At 32.8% G+C, this 20,707-nt stretch overlaps 3 protein-coding genes across 4 annotated transcripts; 1 reads left to right on the plus strand and 2 right to left on the minus strand.

Moving 5' to 3' along the window:
* Window positions 1–4,097: 4,097 nt before the first annotated feature.
* On the plus strand, window positions 4,098–7,206 carry LOC122318083 (GEM-like protein 1). Of its 2 annotated transcripts, XR_006244712.1 has the most exons (5): window positions 4,098–4,574; window positions 4,658–4,759; window positions 4,993–5,264; window positions 6,229–6,612; window positions 6,933–7,206. XR_006244712.1 is itself a non-coding variant. In XM_043135217.1 (4 exons), the coding sequence occupies exons 1-4, from the start codon at window positions 4,271–4,273 to the stop codon at window positions 6,406–6,408; spliced, it is 858 nt and encodes a 285-aa protein (XP_042991151.1). In that variant the 5' UTR covers window positions 4,098–4,270; the 3' UTR covers window positions 6,409–6,698. The 2 variants fall into 2 exon arrangements, 1 of the variants encoding a protein (XP_042991151.1); XM_043135217.1 differs by lacking the exon at window positions 6,933–7,206 and having other exon boundaries at window positions 6,229–6,698.
* A 334-nt stretch (window positions 7,207–7,540) lies between these two features.
* LOC122317747 (serine/threonine-protein kinase-like protein At1g28390) lies at window positions 7,541–9,580 on the minus strand. The gene has a single exon (XM_043134737.1). It carries the CDS (start codon window positions 9,281–9,283, stop codon window positions 7,805–7,807), a length of 1,479 nt encoding a protein of 492 aa, XP_042990671.1. The 5' UTR covers window positions 9,284–9,580; the 3' UTR covers window positions 7,541–7,804.
* A 6,725-nt stretch (window positions 9,581–16,305) lies between these two features.
* Window positions 16,306–17,345, minus strand: LOC122319049. The gene is made up of 2 exons (XM_043136918.1): window positions 17,134–17,345; window positions 16,306–16,972 (listed from the first exon to the last, which is right to left on the minus strand). The coding sequence occupies exons 1-2, from the start codon at window positions 17,262–17,264 to the stop codon at window positions 16,543–16,545; spliced, it is 561 nt and encodes a 186-aa protein (XP_042992852.1). The 5' UTR covers window positions 17,265–17,345; the 3' UTR covers window positions 16,306–16,542.
* Between the last annotated feature and the right edge of the window lie 3,362 nt (window positions 17,346–20,707).

Raw genomic sequence — 20,707 nt, forward strand, 5'->3', positions numbered from 1 at the left:
AGAAAAAATTTAAAAAATATACAATCTTATTGATAGTCACTTTTTTAATTATTAAGTAAAAAATTAAAAAATAAAATAAAATAATAATAAAGAAGTAGAATAGTAATAAGATTATCATTATTCTTAATTTTATATAATTTTTTATTGATACAACAGAAGTCAATATAAAATATGTTTTCCATATTTGTCGTCAGAAATTTTAGCTGCTGATATCAGCGCAAAACAGAATTCAATGTTTTTGTTTTGTTTTTTGTTTCCTTAAAAACGCACACACAGAGACACATTTATGAGGGGCAAGATTTTGTGATCCTAGCTAAGGTATCTTTAACTCTACCTCATGGTACGATTTAGTCTTGTAAATTGCAATGCGGTCATTTCCGGAGTCATGACATTGTCCTTTTCCACTTGGCAACTCCTTCTTCTCCCCCAATGAGTTGTGCTTAAGCATTTTAGCAAATTTCCATGTGCATATATCTTTATTTTTTTATTTTTTATTTTTTTGTGGTTTTTGTACTTATGAAGATTCGATGTCAGATTTTAAATTATTTTGTACTTAGCCAATCGTATGTTGAATTATAGCTCTTTAAAACAAAAATTATTCGGCCATTCTTGTAATGACTATTGAATTGTACTTTTATTATTATTGGATTCAAATCCATATTATTTTTTTGTTAAAAACATTTTCATTAGTTACGAATTAATTCTTTAATCGTAATAGTGAAAATATTATTTTATTAATATCAATAAGGGCTGTGAATGTCTGGGGAGAAAGAGAAGGTTCTTCTTCTGTAAAATGTTCTCCTTTCCGTTTCTTTTAATCCTATTTGTAAAAAGTCGACTTCAAATATAGGAAAGGGTGATGCTACACTCACGGTAAAAGTCATCGAAATTCTTCACTTAGTATGTAAATTTTATTTTATTTTATTCCTTTTTTAAACATTTAAAAAAAAAATCACACACTCATCAAAAAACTATTTTTTTAATCATTAAGTTAAAAAAACAAAGGAGCAATTAGTAAAAGAATCAGTGACTTTCCTTGGTGGGAGTAGAATTTTCCTTTAGTAAATGACATTGATACGTAGTATGCGCAAGCATCGCATACTTTTTTTAAAAAAATTATATAAATATGAGACCGACGTAAAAATATTAATTTTTTAATAATGAACTCTATATTTTTTTAAAGAAATACATAGTCTTTTGTACAAATCATGACTGTATCTAGTATTACTCATATTTTATATAGAGATTGGTATGTGAGAAGATAAATACTTTAGTCACAAAAGATTTTACAAAAGTAAATTTACAAACTGTCATGTCATGATGTGGTACATCAGATTATAAATTTGATTTTTATATAAAAATAAATATAATATATTATATAAAATTATATTAATTTGTAAAATTTAATTTTATAAAATTTATTTATGATTGTAGCATTTCTTGCAAGTGAGAGCAACGAGCCAGGATTAGGAATCTATGAGTCGGATGACTCTGGTTTTTTTTTTTTTTAAAGAGAAATGATATTTGCAGTCTTGGTTGTGCAAGCGGCATACAATCGCTTTGAAAAAAGTGAATTAATATGGGACCTACATGAAAAAAAATTATTTTTATATTTTTTTTTATTCATTTCGTACAACCGTTTACATTCCGCTTATATATACCGACTGTATCTAACAATTCTGTTATTCAAAAGTGAAAGTTGGGAAAGTGGAGTAAATACAGATTTGCTTTAAGTGAATCCATCATGGGCATAGCCTTTGTAGCCATGAGCAAAAAGTAAAGGACCAGAGCAATATGCCAATGGGGCATTGGTTTTCAAAGTGATTGTGGTAGATATATATTCCCTAATCAGGAGAAAGTTTTGGAAGAAACTTCCCTCATCTGGTAAGTTGAAGATGGAGGATTTTTTTTTTTTTTAATGAGTTTTAATATGCCATTTCCTTTGGTGGATATAGGAGATAAATCTTATTGGATGAAACACGTGCCTTGGTTCCATCCCACCTTAATATAATTATTGGTGGCACACTTGAGGAATGTGACATAATGAAAACCTCATTATGTGTTACATTGGCGCAATAAAGAATTTAAAAAAAAAAAAATTGAGCTCATTAAGCAGTAGTGATGGAAATATTTTGTTTAGGTGGCATATTATGTGTACGTGCAAGTGGCGATAGAAATTAATTCACAAGTAGGGAATTAGGATTCTCTTAAATTTGTTTCCGACGCTAATATAAAGTGAAAGAGGTAGACACATAAAAGTAAGTCTTACAATTATTATTATGCTTTTATTTTTATTTTTATATAAAATTTATTTCATTCATGTATCTACTTCTCTATCAACCTACATCCTAAATTATGATTTATATCCTAAATTATTGAAGTTTAGAAGATCTCAATTTCCAATTAAAGGATGCATATGAAGGCTTAATTATAGTTAAAATTATTTTCACCAGATTGTTTCTTGAGCCGAGTATACTAGGCTTATGGGCCTAGATTAACACATAAATGACCTCCTAAGGCCCAAGAAAACTAGACCATAAAACATTGGGCCTCTTAAGTACCGGTCTATAACCATTTCAAATTAATAACGGCAACATATCAACAGGTCACCGGTGGTCCCTCTTCTTTTCTTCGGAATTCCCGACCCGGTATATACAGTCATGCTAAAAAGGGGTTCGAATACCGTACTGATATTGATGTTGATTTCGTGTTTAATAAGTGTGGGGGAGGGGAGGGATTAATGATCTCTTTTAACATTCGGACCACAAAATCATGAAGAGGCTATAAATCTAAAAAGGATCCGAGTGTTGAATCCTATGACCCCTAAAGATCAGGGATGCATGGCATCATTCGATCTAAGAGGCCATTGATAACATCTCCCTAGCTTGAATTGATCTTATCCCACCATCTACTCTGCCCGCATGTTGAATTGTAATCAATATATATAGCTCGCAAACTTTAAAAAAAAAAAAAAAAAAAAGAACTGTTGCTGTAAACTTATCAGCCACAAAGGGGTTCAATTTTTATTTTATTAGTTAGAAGAATAGTAATTTGAAATGTGACAAAAGTCTATAAATATATGCTTAATGTGTACTTAATGCCTAGAATAATAGAAATACAGCAACGCCAAGCCTCAAATATATGGTTCGCCACATATAAATTTACAATTCAGACATATATGTTATGGAGTCTTTTTTTTTTTTTTTTTTTTTTTCTTTTTCATTTTTAAGGTTGATAATGGATTTGTATTAAGGGATTTTTTTTTTTTTTGCAAGATCTATTCAAGTCATTGGATAAAAATGTTAATTACTAAATAAAAAGCGGACTTTTTCATACCATAATCTCAAACATGCACTTAGGGCCGATTTGGTTACTAGAATCGGATATAGATAAGATGCTCATTTGTACCGTATACAAGCTTTCTCTATCTAAACACACTATATTTCATATTTAAATTTTAAAATATTAATTTAAATAAATAATAATGAACAGTGAAATTTGATAATGAACGGTACAAAATTGACATGAACAGTACAAAATGATATAAACAACGCATAATTTGGATGAAAATTAAAGTTGTAGGATCCAGACATTTTTCAAATATCAAAAATTAAAAATTCTCTCATCTCATCTCACTATCCAAATACACATTTTTTTTACAAATTATTTTATCTTATCTCAATTCAAAAATTTTATTATTATTTAAAATAATTCATCTCATCTCATCTAGACTGTATATTAAACTGAGGCCTTATGTTGCATTTAGATGTTAAATTAAATTAAGATAAAAGTTGAATAAAATATTATTAGAATATTATTATTATTTTAAAATTTGAAAAAGTTAAATTTTTTATTATATTTTATATTAAAATTTAAAAAATATATAATGGCAAAATGAGATGAGTTAGAGATAATAATCCAAACTATACTTGTGTTTAGAGTTAGGATTAGGGTAGGATTTTGGGGTTCGGGTTGTAGGGCCCAAAAACATTGGACCTTTGAGTCCTAGTCTACCACCGTTTCAAATTAATAACGGCTATATATGGTCGCGGGTGTTGATTTTGAATACCGTTTCAAATTAATGACGGTTATATATAAGCAGGCCGGAGGTTGTCCAGGCGTTGACGAGTTGACACTTTTTACTAAATTCAAACCATATACGCACACGCTTCCCCCTTCGTTTCATCGGAATTTCCGACCAAGTATATTTTATCGACATTGGATTCTGGAGGATCTCCAAAGGGAAGAATTTCCCTGACGGAACTAGAAGATGAGCACCGATCGAACTCGTTTGGCGACACAGCCGCGTTCCGGTCCCAGACCTAATCCCCCACATTCCGGTGACTATGCTTTCTACCCTAAGCTCGGCCCAGACGACGTTGCTCCCCCTCCGATTGAGAAATGGGGCGACGTGCCAATGGACCGCCAACAGCAAACGCAAGCACCGTTGGAGAATCCAGTTCACGGTGTTTCCGGGGTTCCGATCTCCGTGGACGCCGCCACCATGATGCAGCAGGAGTCTAGTCCCTACATCTCTCCAGGGCCGGTGCCGCCACCGTCGTCCTCCGTCAAGAGTGAGTACCGACCTTACTCGTATTGTTCGATCATTTTGTTTAAGTGACTCTGGAATTTCTTTGATATGATTAATGATGGTCAGATAAAATGGACACGGTGAAAGATGCGCTTGGGAAATTCGGGAAGAAGGCGGCCGAGGCCACCAAGAAGGCTGAAAATCTCGCTGGGAACATGTGGCAGCACTGTAAGTATCAATTTTATTTCTATGGTCACTATAATTCGTGTACTTGATTTATGATTCATTCTGTTTGAAATGCTTTCGAAGTAGTTATCGTGCTGCAAGTAATCTGTGAAGCAAAGGAAAGTGAGAGTTGTCGTATAAGCTTTGAAACGACCGTTAAATCTAGAGCATAATATCTTCTCTTTTAAGTTTCTTATGTAGTATGTGATGCGTATAACAGAGTTTTCTTTGGACAGTGAAAACCGGTCCTAGTGTTGCTGATGCTGCTGTCGGAAGAATTGCTCAGAGTACAAAAGTTCTTGCAGAAGGTGGTTATGAGAAGATTTTTCAACAAAGTTTCGAGACCGTGCCAGGGGAGAAGCTTCTAAAGACATATGCATGCTATCTATCCACGTCTTCTGGACCAGTAATGGGAACCGTATATCTGTCCACGGCAAAGCTGGCATTCTGTAGTGATAATCCACTCTCTTACGAAGCTGGTGACCGGACAGAATGGAGCTATTATAAGGTATACTCTTCCTTATACTCGTTAGCTTTTGGTTAATTGAAACCTTACCTTGCATTCGGAGCAAGTTGTGGGGCAAAATGAGGCGATTTTATTTTTTTCTCTGCTTGTATTGTTGAGACAAAGGAAGGGAGTGAGAGTCCCCCAAGTTTTTCCATAGAGGATTTTTAAGTGGGTGATAGAAGGCTTGAAGGCTTCTTGAAATGGGTAAGAATGACATGCTTGTCATGGCTGCAATAACCCGTGCTTGCAACCTTCTAGAGATTTAACAATAAGGCAATTAAATTTTAACTCAAAGAAAGTAGAGTTTGCAAATAGATTAGCTGCTTGTTACAACAATGCAAAATGCCTCAGAAAGCTTTAGGTTAGCTACTTCTCAGGAAAAAGACTGAGGCTAGGTTAGTGATTTGTGCGTGCCGGATTGGCGAAAAGAATGTTATCATCATGAATAAAGAAGTGAAACCAAGAAATGAAATCACAGATGTTATTCTAAATTGTAATTTAAGTTTGTAACTCCATTAGCCATTCGCTCACAATACTTACAAGAGAAAAGAAGAAAGAAAAGGACCAAAGGGGAGGACGGTGATGCATTGGCTTTACAAAATATACAGAGGTTGTCCTGGAAATTAATGATAATGAAGGAATGGATAGTGTTTGTGAGATGGTAGGCTTCAAAAATAAATGTCCCAGGGATCAATTGGCCTAACAGATTGTTCAAGAAAAATATATTAATAGCATCATGTTATTGTGCTGCCTTATTTGCTTCACATACTTCCCAATTTAAAGAAACAAAAAACATCTTTCTATACTTATGGTCCTTCTGCCGGAGATTAGATCTAGAATGAAGTTGACAAACTTTACGCACTCTCTCTTGGTAAGAAATAGTGTGTTTTGTGTTAAACAAGTTTTGGCTTTTATTCATGGATTAATGATATTGGCGTGTGTGCTTTCCCTTGTACGGAAATAGGTGGTTATACCATTACATCAGCTGAGGGCAGTCAATCCTTCAACAAGCAATGTCAAGCCTGGGGAAAAATATATACAGCTTATCTCTGTTGACAACCATGAATTTTGGTTTATGGGCTTTGTACACTACGACAGTGCGGTGAAAAATCTTCAAGGAGCACTGCAGCCCCACATCTTTTGATGCACAAGGGCCAAATTTTTGACCATGTCGCAGAAGGACCATTATACAAGCTGTCTGTCTATGTAGATAAAATATCCTGCACAGAATATGGGATATCTGAGATTAAATTATGTATCTTTATGCTGCTGGGTGTTCATTGGTGTTGGAACTCATTTATTGTGAGCATAGGTTCTGCTTTGGGACATATTTGGTGTGATGGAAAGTGTAAGTCCATTTGTTAAGTTGTTGTATGAAGCATTCCTTATTTCATACTTTTTTCCTTTCAAGTAATAAATTGTTGATTTCATAAATTGTTTATTGGGTGATGACAACTAACATTTCGTTCCCCTTTTGGCCTTAACAAAGACTAAAACCTTGGTCCTGGTCTTTATACCTCCTCCAATTTCTGTCGTGATTTTATTTTATTTATATATATATATATATATATATATATATAATTGTTGCAGATCATATTTAGGAGAATGTAATTACCTGAGTGAGTGATAGTTAATGGTGAATTCTTGACAATCTTTAAACTGTTGCAGCGGTACAATCCCGAATTGTTGCGGATTCACAATCGAAAAGAATTTTGAGTTTTTTGTTGGAGCATGGCGGGCTTAAGTTTCTTGACTGGAGCTGTTATCGAAGAAAGGTGCATGCTCTGAATTGTAATTCCATCATGTTGCTATTGTATTGACAAGCAAGATGCGATCGAGGCAGGAGTCGTCTTCGCTTTCACCAGCAAACAGTGCATTAATTTCAGATGTTTACATTGACGAACCTTATTGGTACTATATGCCTTTTGCGAGCTCGATGTTGATGGGATTGCAATGCACATCCATCCTAGTTTGATACTTTCTTATGAAAATTAATAAAATGGTCACAATCTCTATAAATATAAACTTGAAAAACTGTGGTTGATAAGCCTATCAGAACATGTATTAAAAACAGCGGGGCAGCAATATCAAATTTTAGTTCGAGTAATGTTAAGACAAAAATCAAAACCTATTCTCATCGTCATGTGTTCTAAATTCAATAAGGAGAATTTGTCCTCAATGCAAAGAGAGTTGCTTTTAGAATAAGTGATTATCTCAGACACAAATACATATTTTAAAATTTAGTTTTTGAATTTTAAATATTGAAGTAAAGCGGGTATTGAAGTAATATATTTTTATAACATTGTTAAACATTTTAGAGAAATTAAAAATAAATAAATAAAAAGAAGGAGAGGAAGTTGGTGGTAGAGTCTCCTTTCTTTGTCAATCAGTATCCCATTTTAAGTTTGGGATAAGAAAGTAATCTAGTGGATCTTAATGCGCGGGCAAATTGATCTGAACAATCTTTCGGGAAAAGGGTCCACGTTTTGGAATTAAATCGATGGTCTATCGGGGCATCTTCTTCAAACCAATCACCCACTTCATGCATCGAGTTCCGTGGAAGAGGCTCCAAATAAAACAAAATCTCTACTCTTGTTGTAACGTACAAGGCGCGGACTTTGCAACACGCCCATGGACCTTGACTTACTCAGCATCACCAACGGCATTTTCAAGAACACTCCGGTTGCCGGATTCCTTCTCGCCGACAGAGACCGATTGCGGTACACATTTGAACCGGACTCCATTTTTGTTTCGCTGAAATAGCCCACCGATTTCGACCTAACCATACGATGATCACCCGGAGCCGGAGGAATGGCGCCGGATACTTTCTTGTTTCGTCTGCTCCCGAGTTTCGTGACCTTCGAAACCTCTTCAGTACTCGTGTATTGCAGTTCAGACTTCATCAACGGCCGCGGATTCTCAATGCACCTCGCTCGCCGCCTCAAGTTGTTCCAGATCGGCGGCGCGTGGACCATTTTGGCTGCGTTTTTTAAGCAATCCGCCACCTCCGCCATCTCCGGTCGTTTCTTTGAGTTGGATTGGACGCACCTGGCCGCGAGCACTGCCAGATGCCTGATCACACCCGGGTCGGTCGGAGAACAGACACGGTGGTCACAGATCCCAGTGAACTTGCGGTGCTTAATCAACGGCACGGCCCAGTCGACCACCGAGGAGGGACTGTAATTGACATCTATGGCTTGCCTGCCGCTGATGATTTCCAACAGCAAGATCCCAAAGCTGAACACGTCGCTCTTGGTGCTCAGATCCCCCGGACCAAGATATCCTGGGTCTAGGTACCCCAACGTCCCAGCCGGAGGCGTGCACTTTATCCGTACGTCTTCCACATGTCCCCTCAGGGCCAATCCGAAATCCCCCAGCCTGGCGTTGCAGTTTTCGTCGATTAAGACATTGGAGGACTTTATGTCCCGGTGAATCACCGGCGGGTTGGACGAGTGAAGTGCTTGGACCGCTTTCGCTATTTGGACGGCCAACCGGATCCTCCGGCCCCAACCCGGGGCTGATCTGGAGCTCGAGTGCAAGAGATCGTAGAGGGAACCGTTAGGCATGTACTCGACGACGAGCAGTTTATCGTTTTTGGAGTCCGCACAGAATCCCAAGAGGTTAACGAGCCGAGGGTGTTGTATCATGGAGAGTATCTCAATCTCATTTTCGGCGGGGCTAGTACAGTTGCTACAGTTGGTGCAGTTATCTTTGTGGTACTGATGGAGTTGGAAGCTTGCTGTTGATGGGCTAAAAAGCTTTGTCTTCTTAACGGCGGCGACGAGCTTTCCATCGTCGAGCACGGCTTTGTAGACACTGCCATGGCTGCCTTTTCCCAAGAAGCTCTCCGCGGAAAAACTATTGGTGGCGGCGACGAGCTCGACATACGAAAATTCTCTGACTTTCAGGGCTCGATTGGGTTTACGAGGTCGGGTTCTTCTTCCTTTCTTCTTGCGATCCCAGTAATGGGGGTCGCAGGTGGCGATGGCGGATTCTGTATTGCACGAGAAGTAGCCCATGATTCTTAACTAATAATTAGCTGTGGGGGTCTCCAACTCCAGACCCAGAGACAAAGGGGGCGGCTTTGATAGGCAAATCGATGATGAGCGAGAGATTGAAAGCGAAGTGGTAGTGGGGGAGATAATCAAGAAGAAGACGATGGAAAACGAGAGCAGCAAAGGCCATTACTGCAAACATAAAGGGTGGGTGGAGAAGTGTTGTGTTGCTGTCTCTAACAAGCCAGTCGTAGTTCATATTTACAGTAGCTCAACGCTTGAACGAGATATGAAAATCAAACAACGCTAGAATCAATGTTATTATTATAAAAAATTCTATTAATTATCTTCATATCACATTATATATAATTTTTTACTTTTAATTTTTTTTATTAAATATGTGATATATGAATAATTTAGTCAAATAATTTAATTAATTTTAAAAAATAAAATAAAAAATAATGAAAAATAATAACTATCAAATCTCATCTAACGTGAAATAGCAGTGAGTTTGCTAATATTTTAACTCTGTGCAGGGATTTCCCGAAGGCCTTTTTCTTTCCTCTTTTCTCGGGTTTGGGTTAGTCTAAAGAGAAGTATTGCTTTATCTTTATTATCTAAAGATAAAGATAATAAAATGGAGACAATGATTAATGGATTATTAAAGACTATATGCAGATGGAGATGGTGAACACAATTGAGATTTGTTGATTGAATTTTTTATAAATAGTAATGAGATGAGATAATATAATAAATTTTATGGGATCTATTTAATATGAGTTTAGATATTTTTATAAGAATTTAAAAAATATTATAAAACTCGTATGTAAAGAAATGTTGAATTGAAAATAATTATGAGTTTTAAATATAAATAAATTTTAAATTTAGTGATGTTTAATAATTTAAGATTTGTTCATTTGAATGTTAAGTAATCTCAATTCACATGAGTTAAGATGAATATATAGTCCAAAGGAAGGTAGAGTGGAGCTTTCAAAAGAAAATTTTTAAACATAAATTCATACATCACACATTATTTATTTTTAAAATTTTTTTTATCAAATATTTGGTACATGATAATGAATAGAAAAATTATTTAAAAAGAATAAATTTAAAAAAAATTAAAAAATTTTTAAAAATAAAAAAAATGAGGTATATTGTGTTTGTAGCTCAGCGGCAGCGAAAGAAATATTTGCACGGAAGCCATTTGGATCACATCTCAATAACGCTAACTTGGACTGACATCTCTCTCTCTCTCTCTCTCTCTCTCTCTCTTTGTGACTGACTCGAACCCAGACAACGTGATCCAGCAAATGCTTCCAAGAAGTTAGGTTGATTTGACTTCCATTTTCAACCAACCTAGTAACTCGACAGTAGATTTGCATCCACGTGGGGGCCAAAAGTAAGGACAAGATAAATAAACATATAGATATACGGAGAATAACACGAGATAAATATTGGGTTTTAATAAATGAGAAAATAAAAAATATAATAAAATTAAATATTGTTAAAATTTGATTTTTAATATAATTTTTATTTTAAAATTTAAAAAAATTAAATTATTTTTTATTTAAAAATTTGTAAAGATTATTAGTTTAAAAAAATTGTAATAATTAATTTAAAAATATTTATATTTGAATGATATTTAAAAATAAGATAAGATAAAATAAGATAGAAAGATAAAATTATTTTTAAACATTTCCTAAATAATACTAATTACAAAACTCAAATAAATAAGTTTCACGGTTGCCTTTTATAAACAAGTGAATTTCACTAAAAAATATTTTTTTTTTCACTTTTTCGACGTGTGGTCTTTTTTTCTTATTATTATAAATATTTGTGCAATACTTATATATTTGGAATTAATACAAATCATTTCTTATAAAAAAAAATTCATTCAGCTAATTGCTTGCTAAAAATTGAATGATTCATTTTTGCAAAATTAGGGTTGCTTCCTTTGAGATATTTGTATACATTCATTCGTCAATAACTTCAAGCACGACTTTGTTGGAATCTTTATTTCTTCTTTAGGGTAGGTTTGGAGCTTAAGATAAGATATAAAATTATCATTTTATTTTATTTTATTTATTTTTATCTTATTCTTAAATATAATTTAAATACATGATTTTCAAATTAATCATTATAACTTTTTTCAAAATTTTAAATAAAAATAAAAAATAATTTCAACTTTTTCAAATCCTAAACAAAAATAATATTATAAAATTATATTCTTATAATATTTTAACTTTATACTATTTTTTATTCAATTTTTTTTTCTTTCATTTTCTGAAACTCAAAAAATATCCGATTCAAATTATCTCACTATTATTCACAAACTATTTTATTATTATGCACAAAATTGTATATCATTTCACTCCCTAAACCAAATATTCGAAAGTGATTAAAAAAAGTAGGGTTATTCTTCAGCTAAATTTGAAAAATGGGATATGTACGTTGATTGTAGATTAATGCTTGCATATACGACGTTACATGCAGCTGGTTAAAAAATTAAGAAAAATTAAGCACGAAATATTTACATATATACAGCCATATGATCTGCTGGGAGGAGGCATGTACTTTAATTCAACAATTTAATATAAGGAAAAATATAGTTGCAAGTATAATTGTGTACTAATTTGTGTAATAATGTGATGTGATTGATCAAAAAGTAAATTTTATTGAAAACAATATTAATTTAAATTTTAAGTACGAATAAATCAGTATTGATACACAGATTAGTGCGCGACTATGCTTGTATGTAGCAAAACTTTTAATTTAAAAGAGTGGATATACAAGACTTATACTTTAAACTTAAGTGATTTGATATATTATATTATATTATAAAATTAATTATATTATAAAATAAATATAACATATAATATAAAATTATATCTATTTATAAATTTATATTTAGAAATTTTGTTACGAGTATAGTACTTTATCTCTGACTTTAAAACTCTATCAGAAGGCGTTGGGAAAGCTAGCACACAGCCATGCACGCTAATGGGAATGGGGTCCATATGGTTTGAAAATGTGCCCAATTTGGTTGCCTGTCCATTAAAGTTTAATACCTGCATGCTTCTGTGAGAGGGACAATCAATGCTTTCTAATTCAGTTTTTCTTTATATATATATATATATAAACTAAGATGAGCTATACATAAATATATATATATATATATATATATATATATAAATATGTATCTAGATATATATTAAAACGATTTTATTTTTTCTAGACCTATAGATTAAAACATGTATACATGAGCTGATATAATGATATATATAATATAAGTACTATCGTCGTAAAATGATCTTATGAAAGCATATTCATAAACTGACATGTTATCAATATGATTTGTTAAATTTATTTTATAATAAAATTAGATATATAATTAACCGTATCACATATATATTTTTATATAATTTATTTGTGATTAAATCATTTTTTTCTCCTTTAAATTCAACAACACTGAAAAATATGACCTGTAATTCAAGTTTATGTGGCCGAATGAAAATTCCTTCCTTTGTTGGTTGTTTCACTATCAGTTCAAGCTGTTTGAAGTTTGAAACTCTAATGTTAGTTTCCTTCTAATTTTTAACTTTTGGCATCTCAATATTAGTGCCCGACTGGACCGGATTTCCAGACACCAAAAGCAGGAAACTGTACAGGCAAAGAAAGCCAGCGCATGCAGTTTTCACCGATTAATTTGCAGAAAAAGGCACATTAATTAATTATAACCATTGCATGATTCAAGAGTACTTAGAACTTGTTTGACTCTGATGATTGCTCTCTATTCAGGATTGGATGCAGCTAGCCATGCAGGATACAACTTTTGATTTCCGTGAAATTGACTGCTTGACTTTATGCATGATCGCAAACCATTCAAGCAAAACTTTTCGGTTCGGTTTCGGGCATAAAATTTTCTCTCTCAATTTTAAAATTTTTAATTATAAATTTCTCAAATTTATATATAAAATATAATAAATAATTCAATTTTTTTAACTTTTTTTAAATCTTAAAATATAATATATTATATCTTAAAATTTAAAATTCTCATCTCTAAATTCTCTACTATAAAACCGACCTTCGTCTCATTTTTTAAAGAAAAATATTTAATTTTACTTAAAAATTTTTATAATTAATCTAATAGTTTTAAGATTAAAATCTCATGCCGAGCAAAAGCATGAATTCGTGGGCTCTACTAGCATTAAAGGCCTACGGAAAAGGCCATACCCGGGAAGCAACGCAAGAAGACTAGACCTAACCAACTACAGGCCTAATCTACCTAATTTATTGCCCTACAGTTTTTGGGTCTTAATTCTTTGGGAAATGATACTCAAACCGCTCCCGCTGACATTTTGAATTTTTTTTTTTAAATTTCGTAATTAAAAATGTATTATTAAAAAATTATAAATTTTTATTTTTTTAAAAAATATATATAGAAAAGACAAAAAAAAAAAAAAAAAAACTACACTTACACATAATGGTAACTCCCAATGATAGCTGAGAGCGAGCAGCGTCGTACTAATTTTTTCATACGTGATTTTAAATAATTAATAAAAAAATAATTTTATAATGATGTGATATTACGTTTAAAAAACTTATATATAATGTTTTCAAAAAGTAAAAATATAGTTACAAGTATAATTATGTACTAATTTATGTACTAATATGATATGATTGATCAAAAAGTATATTTTATTAAAAATGATATTAATTTAAATTTTAAATATGAATGAATCAGTATTGATATACAGATTAATACGCAATTATATTTATATATAATAAAACTCTTTTAAAAAAAAATATCTGCACGTAATTATGGTAAGTTCTCTCATTTCTCCTTCTAAATAAAGAGTTATTTTTATATGCATGTCGGAACAAATTACTACGGTATCAATAATATATTACTATACTTGATGTGAAAGTAGTACATATGTGGGTCCACGCGCTCATGAAAATTTCCAATTTCTCTATCATCCAACAGTATTTGACGGAAAGAAAATGTCACACACTCCTTAGGTTTTTCGCTTAATCATTTTAAACTTATTTATTTTATTTAATAATTAATAAAATAATTAAAAATAAAATTTTAATTAAACATATTAAAAAACAATCCCGCAATTGATAAGTGCTGGCGGCCCATCTTGACAAAAATTCTCCGCATATTTGACAGTGTGAGTGGACCTTTTAACTCAATTATAATAGATGCTGCATTAATTGTCCTATGACTGACGACACTGATCAGATTATAATGCGTATGATAATGCCAAATTATTAGAGCTCACTTGTCCATTCTAAAGCATATATTCCTGTTTTTAATCATGTTCGGGTAGTGTTAGTATGTTACCTTAAATAGGTTAGCTATATATAATTTGAGTAATATTAAATATAGTTGTGGAGTATATAAGTATCGTTTAATTCTTAAAAAAAAGAGTGAGATTAATTATTAAAAAATTAATTTTTTTATATAGATATTGTATTTATTTATTTTTTTAGAGAGATTGTATGGTATTTATATATTCTATAACTGTAAATATCATTTCTCTTATAATTTAGAGATGATTCAAATAGTAAAGGTCTTAGTTTTGGCAGTATACTCCATCTAGATCTAAGTTCGAATCTTTTTGAATGTAAGTAATTTTTAGGAATCATTGGACTAGAGAAATTTTTATTAAATTAATTATCCACTGCACAATTATAAGGAACTCCTTGTCAAAAGCCTATATACCTCCGAAATTAATCAGGACTGAGTACCAAAAAAGAAACTAGCTATTCTTTTGTGAATTTATTTTCTTTTTTCTTTATCATTAAAATTTTATTTCACGGTTAAAGGGGCCATTACTCATCATCAAAAAGGATATGAAAGGGTACTCTGACTCATGTAGCTAGTCATCACCATATAACAGCTCATTTAAATGGAAAGTAACAATGATATGAAACATGCAGCATGTATCTTATTCACAGTTGATCGCCTTTAACCTAATCACAAAGATGCCCCACTTCAATTTAGGAAAAAAAATAGTATTCTTTTTTTTCAATAGTGCATGGCAGAATATTCATTTTTGAGGTGATCTATTCAGTGCTTATATTATTTATTTATCGTCGATTTGTTTAACAATAAAAGTTAAATATAAGTGTCCAGATCGAGTTGATATATCTTCGTACTTAGTGCTGAAATGAATATTTTTTTTTGCTCGTGGCAGGAACTTATAAGAAAATAGAGATTTATTAATTATATATTTATTATTATGGACATGATGCAGAACAACTAGGATATTGAGCTTTATAGCCTATATAGATGCGGTCGCTTCTTACCCATTCAACTTATTCTTGTGTGTTTCTGGGTACATTATTATTCACGTAGCTTTCCGATTTGATTTTCTTTTTTCCAGGGGAATCAAAGGCGTTTGGCAATATTCTCGTAGCATAGCAATTTTCGAATATATGTAAAAATCTTATCACTATGTGTGATTGTGAAACAAAGGTAGCTAGGAATTAGTTGACATCGATCTCAGACATCTCGATCGTGGTGCATGCTCGCTCTAACTAATTAATATTTATTGTTATTTAGAGAATATATATTCCAATATCCAATTCGAAAGCCACATCTCAGCTGGAAATCTTGAAGCTGTATCTTCTTAAAAAAGTCTTTATGATTTTCATTTGGTATGCTTTTTGGTCCTTATAATACAGATACATGACTTAAAACGGAATCAGTAAACCATCTTGAAACTTCCAAGTAACAGACAAAAACATGCCCAGATAAGGATCATTAGCATGCAACAGTTAACGTGTGATTGGCTCCAAAGCATGAATCATGTGTTGGGACGACGACGATGATTGATGGTACGTACTTCAGACAACGAGGAAAACGACGAAGATTTTTTTGGTATACCGCTACTGCTAGTGTTGATATAATGACGATGATGTAAAGATCGAGAAACTTGCCAAAAACGCGTACTACATGACATTCTTTAAATGATTAGGACAGAGCCCAGAAAGGGAACGACAATAATTTTGCAGAAAATAGCTTGGGATATTAATTTTCATCACTGATTATTTATTAAACCAGGCAAATTAATTACAGTGACATTATATATATATACAAAAGACTTCAGAGAGAGAGAGAGGAGTAGATAGAGAGGAATCCGAGATCAGGATCCTGTTAACCCTTTTACTCTTTTTTCTTTTATCTGGTTTTTATATGGAGGGTAGACCAAACCAAAACATCTATTTATTTATTTACTTTTAAAGAAAAGGGCCACAATATAATTTAGTAATTAGCTTGAAACCTCTTCCAAAAGCTTATATCTTCTCACCTTATTCCTGAACAAAGGCCGCCTGGTGGTGACTCCAATTCTGTTTGATATCTCCTCTGACTTCGTTCTCCTCGGCTTCTCCTCCATACGAGCATTGGTGATGATCCTCTTTCGTGCCGATGGCGACGGTGCTCCTCCCGGCGATCTGATCTGTTTCTTGATGGGGCCATTGAGTTTTAACTGCGAAGTGCTTCTTTGACCCTTTAGAATTGCAAGACTGTCACCGTTTCCATTCCTTTTGTTGTTCTTGCGCTCATCTTCACCTTGGTTCTTGTTCGATGATGAAGAGTTGGAGGAATTCTGTGACTTTTCTTTGGGGTCCTGCTTTTGACTCAGACACCAATTGCAAATCCGATAAGACTCGTCCTTCGGGTAGAGATTGCTACAGTACCTTTAAAGATTGAATTGTTAAGAAGAAACATTAACTCGTCATGAACAATCAGAAATAAAGACGGCGAGGCGCCCCCGTAAATTAAATCCAATATATATATAGTAAAAAAAAAATAAGACCCAAAAGGCAAAACCAAAAGTAATTAGTTTTTGGTAGGGTACCTGTGCTGCGATCTGAATTCGCAAACTTTGCATTGGAAAAGCTCGTGGGAGAAACCATAATCCCCACACATGCAACACTCGAGGCCAGGCTTCGACGCAACAACATTTGTAATGTCTTTATTTGTTGTCATAGTATCACTCTTTCATCGAGAGAGAGAGAGAGAGAGAGAGAGATGATGGGGGTGGCTATAACTAGGCAGACGACCATACAACAAAAAGCCTCGACGGTGTTTTATATATATATAGAAATTGAATATTTTGGTATCAATTTCGGCGACGCCGTTGTGTGTCAAAAGTAGTATTATAATTTCCAATATACTTTTTGCCAAATAAAAGAATCCATAATATTTGAGGTTGAGAGTCATATAATTAAAACATTCTTCCCAAGTCTCCGTCTTTATAAAATTAGATGGCCGGCCCAGTCAAAAAGTTAAAAAAAAAAAATGATGATCACAGAATGTTAGATTAGGTTGATACTCGTTAAAAAAATATATTTCATAAAACAAAAGAAGCCTAATTTGCCCCCGCAACCACCATGTAAATTTCCGATAATATATATAAAAAAAAATGTAATTAATTTTCCCGATTGGAATATAAAAAAAAACGAAATACTTAAGTTATAAAGAGATTATACAAAAATATTAAACTTATAAAGTGACATACGTAGCTTGATTGTAATACATCAGATTATAATATTAATTTTATCATAAAGTATATTAAATAGATCACATGAAATCACGTTAATTTATAGATTTATTTTTTATGTAATCTCATTGTGATTATTATTATTATTACTTTTGTCTACATTTTATGTGATTTTTATTATTTTTTTAAACCAAATGGCCGGTGATGGTAAGCAAAAAATAGTTGGTAAGAAAGTAGCAATACATTGCCTTTTGTGAATGCGTACGAGGTACTAATATTGATTCACAATTCAAAACCTAATGCTAGTGTACAATATTATAGATCTGGATGGTTGCCACCTCTTAACTTGTCTCTAACCCTATTTTTTACTCAAACCCAATTTGCTGATGATGCTTCCGAGTCAATGAAAGAAAACAAAACGCGTTACATTAAATAAATATATATATATACATGTAGCATGCAGCTTATATATATTATATATTAACCAAGCTTAGGTGTGATGGTCACATCTTTGATGCCACGTACATACGACGACTGGCCTTAAGGAAAAATATTACACAGAACGACGAGGCTTGTTTTGAATGAAAATGAGTAGCCATTTCTCATTTAATATCCGTACGTCGTGTACAATTATTAAATCTCTCTCTAGTCTACTTTGCTTGAACGCTAGCTCTTGGTAATATTGCCAGTTCACGCACGCTGGATTTATGGTCAAGATATCCCTCATCTGACTGTCTCTATATATGCATCCTACTTAATTATTAAATTATGTTACATGATCAGTTGTTGGCTAACTTATCTGTATCTGAATAAATTTAACAACTTTTTCATCGGCAATTTGTATCTGAATATAAATGACTCGTGGCATGTATATTGCATAATCGGATAGTTGGCTAATCAAACTAACGACTGATATATATTTCTAGAGAGTTGATAACTCATTCCTGATCACATCAGTAAAATATATAAGAAACATGTAAAAATGACTGTATAAAATAATGAATTATGGACTAAAGAAAGTTAATTCACATGTTGTGATTTGTCTTTCACTTTTTATCCCAAGGGGTCGTTTCTGAAATTTAGTTGACGTAAGATCACTCGCTGCCACTCAATTTCAATCTCTTTATTCTCAACAATAAATTGGAGTTGACCCATAGTTGAGCCGACTCAATGGTAAGGTTATTTAGGCCATTACCTAAAAGCCCTCACTTATCATGTAAGGCTTTTAAAATTAAAAATGAGATATTTTTTAAAAATAAAAACCATTTCATTAAATAAAATTTAAAATTTTCAATGTATGCAAGGCCCCATAATATAAAATTTAATATTTAATACAATAAATCATTTATATTTTAAATAATCTCTTAAGATCTTACTAAATTGAGGTACAAAATTTACATTGAGATCTCGTTTTAAGTTGTATTATATATAAATTCAAAAAACCTTTATTTAAAGATTTTACATAAAATCTCATTTTTTTGAAAATTTTGAAAATATTTCATATAATAATTTATATTTTATTGTATTATAATTACGAATGACTAACTTAAATTTCGTCTTAGACCTCAATTTGTATTAAGCCGCCCACCGACAGAAACTCTCACAGCCATTTTATATCTGATCTACTCGGATCCCAGATTCAATGCAAATTAATCATCAGGTAATACCGTTATACCCTAACCACCCAAATTCAATTGCACCAATACTCATATTTATGTATGTATGCATCAGTGATACAACATGCATGCATGCATCAGTGCTGACCAATATATTGGCCGGCAAGTTACTTGGTTGTACACTTGAATGATTGATTATGTTTGTTTAAGTTAACACTCTAGGACCACTTCTGGTCAGAATCATACAGCCAAGACTCTCCAGTCCTATTGGCAGTTCTCTAATCTAATAGCACGACCTAAGCTATTGATGTGCATTAGGCGATGTACTTCCATATTGCAGTTATATAAAAAATAAAAGAAATGTTTTCTATAAAAAAAAGTTGAAGACAAATACATTAGAAACTGATATGTCAAATTGAGAAATTTTTTTATTATAAAGCAAATCTAGCGGTATATTTGAAGAGACCAATTTATAAAAGTAACTTTTTTAATTCTCTATAAAACTAAGACCAAGAGAGTACAAAATAAAGAAACCCACGCCAGAATATTGCCGGTATTTTGGGCTGTAACTTGGCGTAATTGATGTGAGAGGGCTTGAGATTTTGAACACCACACGTAAACTCCTACTAGACCATCACAATATTGATTTCAACTACATTATTATTTATTCTCTTTGACTATTTTTTTATTTTACTAGAATCCATAACAATATCCCGACTAATCCCGAGTGCACAAATCTTCGGCAATGAGCTTTGCTTAAAAGTACAACGGATAATTCGAGAAAAGAATCCCCCAATCCAATGGCTTTTAAAATTTTTTTGAACCCAATGGAATTTAAAACTTGAATCTTGGATGGAGGAGCATACCACCAAAACAAGGCCTTTACCACTTGACCCAAACCCCTAGAGGTTCTTTGACTGTTTTTGCACCAAACTCTCACCTCACACTCTCTTTTTTACTTAGGTAGCATCGGGCCGCTGGCATTTTTACTGATTCGGCTTCCAATGGGGCTCTTATTATTACAAGGAAATTTTCAGCCATTACCTATATCAATAGTTATAGTTGTAGTAGTAGACTCCAAAAAGATCTCTTCAACTATGCCGTGCTAGATGTTTTGTTGTGCCAGCATAGAAGCACACATGAAAGAGATTAGGTAATTCAAACATATACCAACTTATTCAACTTTTGGTAGCCACGAAATTCTGAATATAGAAGTGAAATATGAGTATTAAACATACTACGTACGGTATAGAAATTTCAGTAACTAAGCCCCAACGAGAAGGAACATCGTTACGCTGTAAATGAACAACTCA

The sequence above is a fragment of the Carya illinoinensis genome, chromosome 8, assembly GCF_018687715.1.
Source record: "Carya illinoinensis cultivar Pawnee chromosome 8, C.illinoinensisPawnee_v1, whole genome shotgun sequence".
Taxonomy (NCBI): domain Eukaryota; kingdom Viridiplantae; phylum Streptophyta; class Magnoliopsida; order Fagales; family Juglandaceae; genus Carya; species Carya illinoinensis.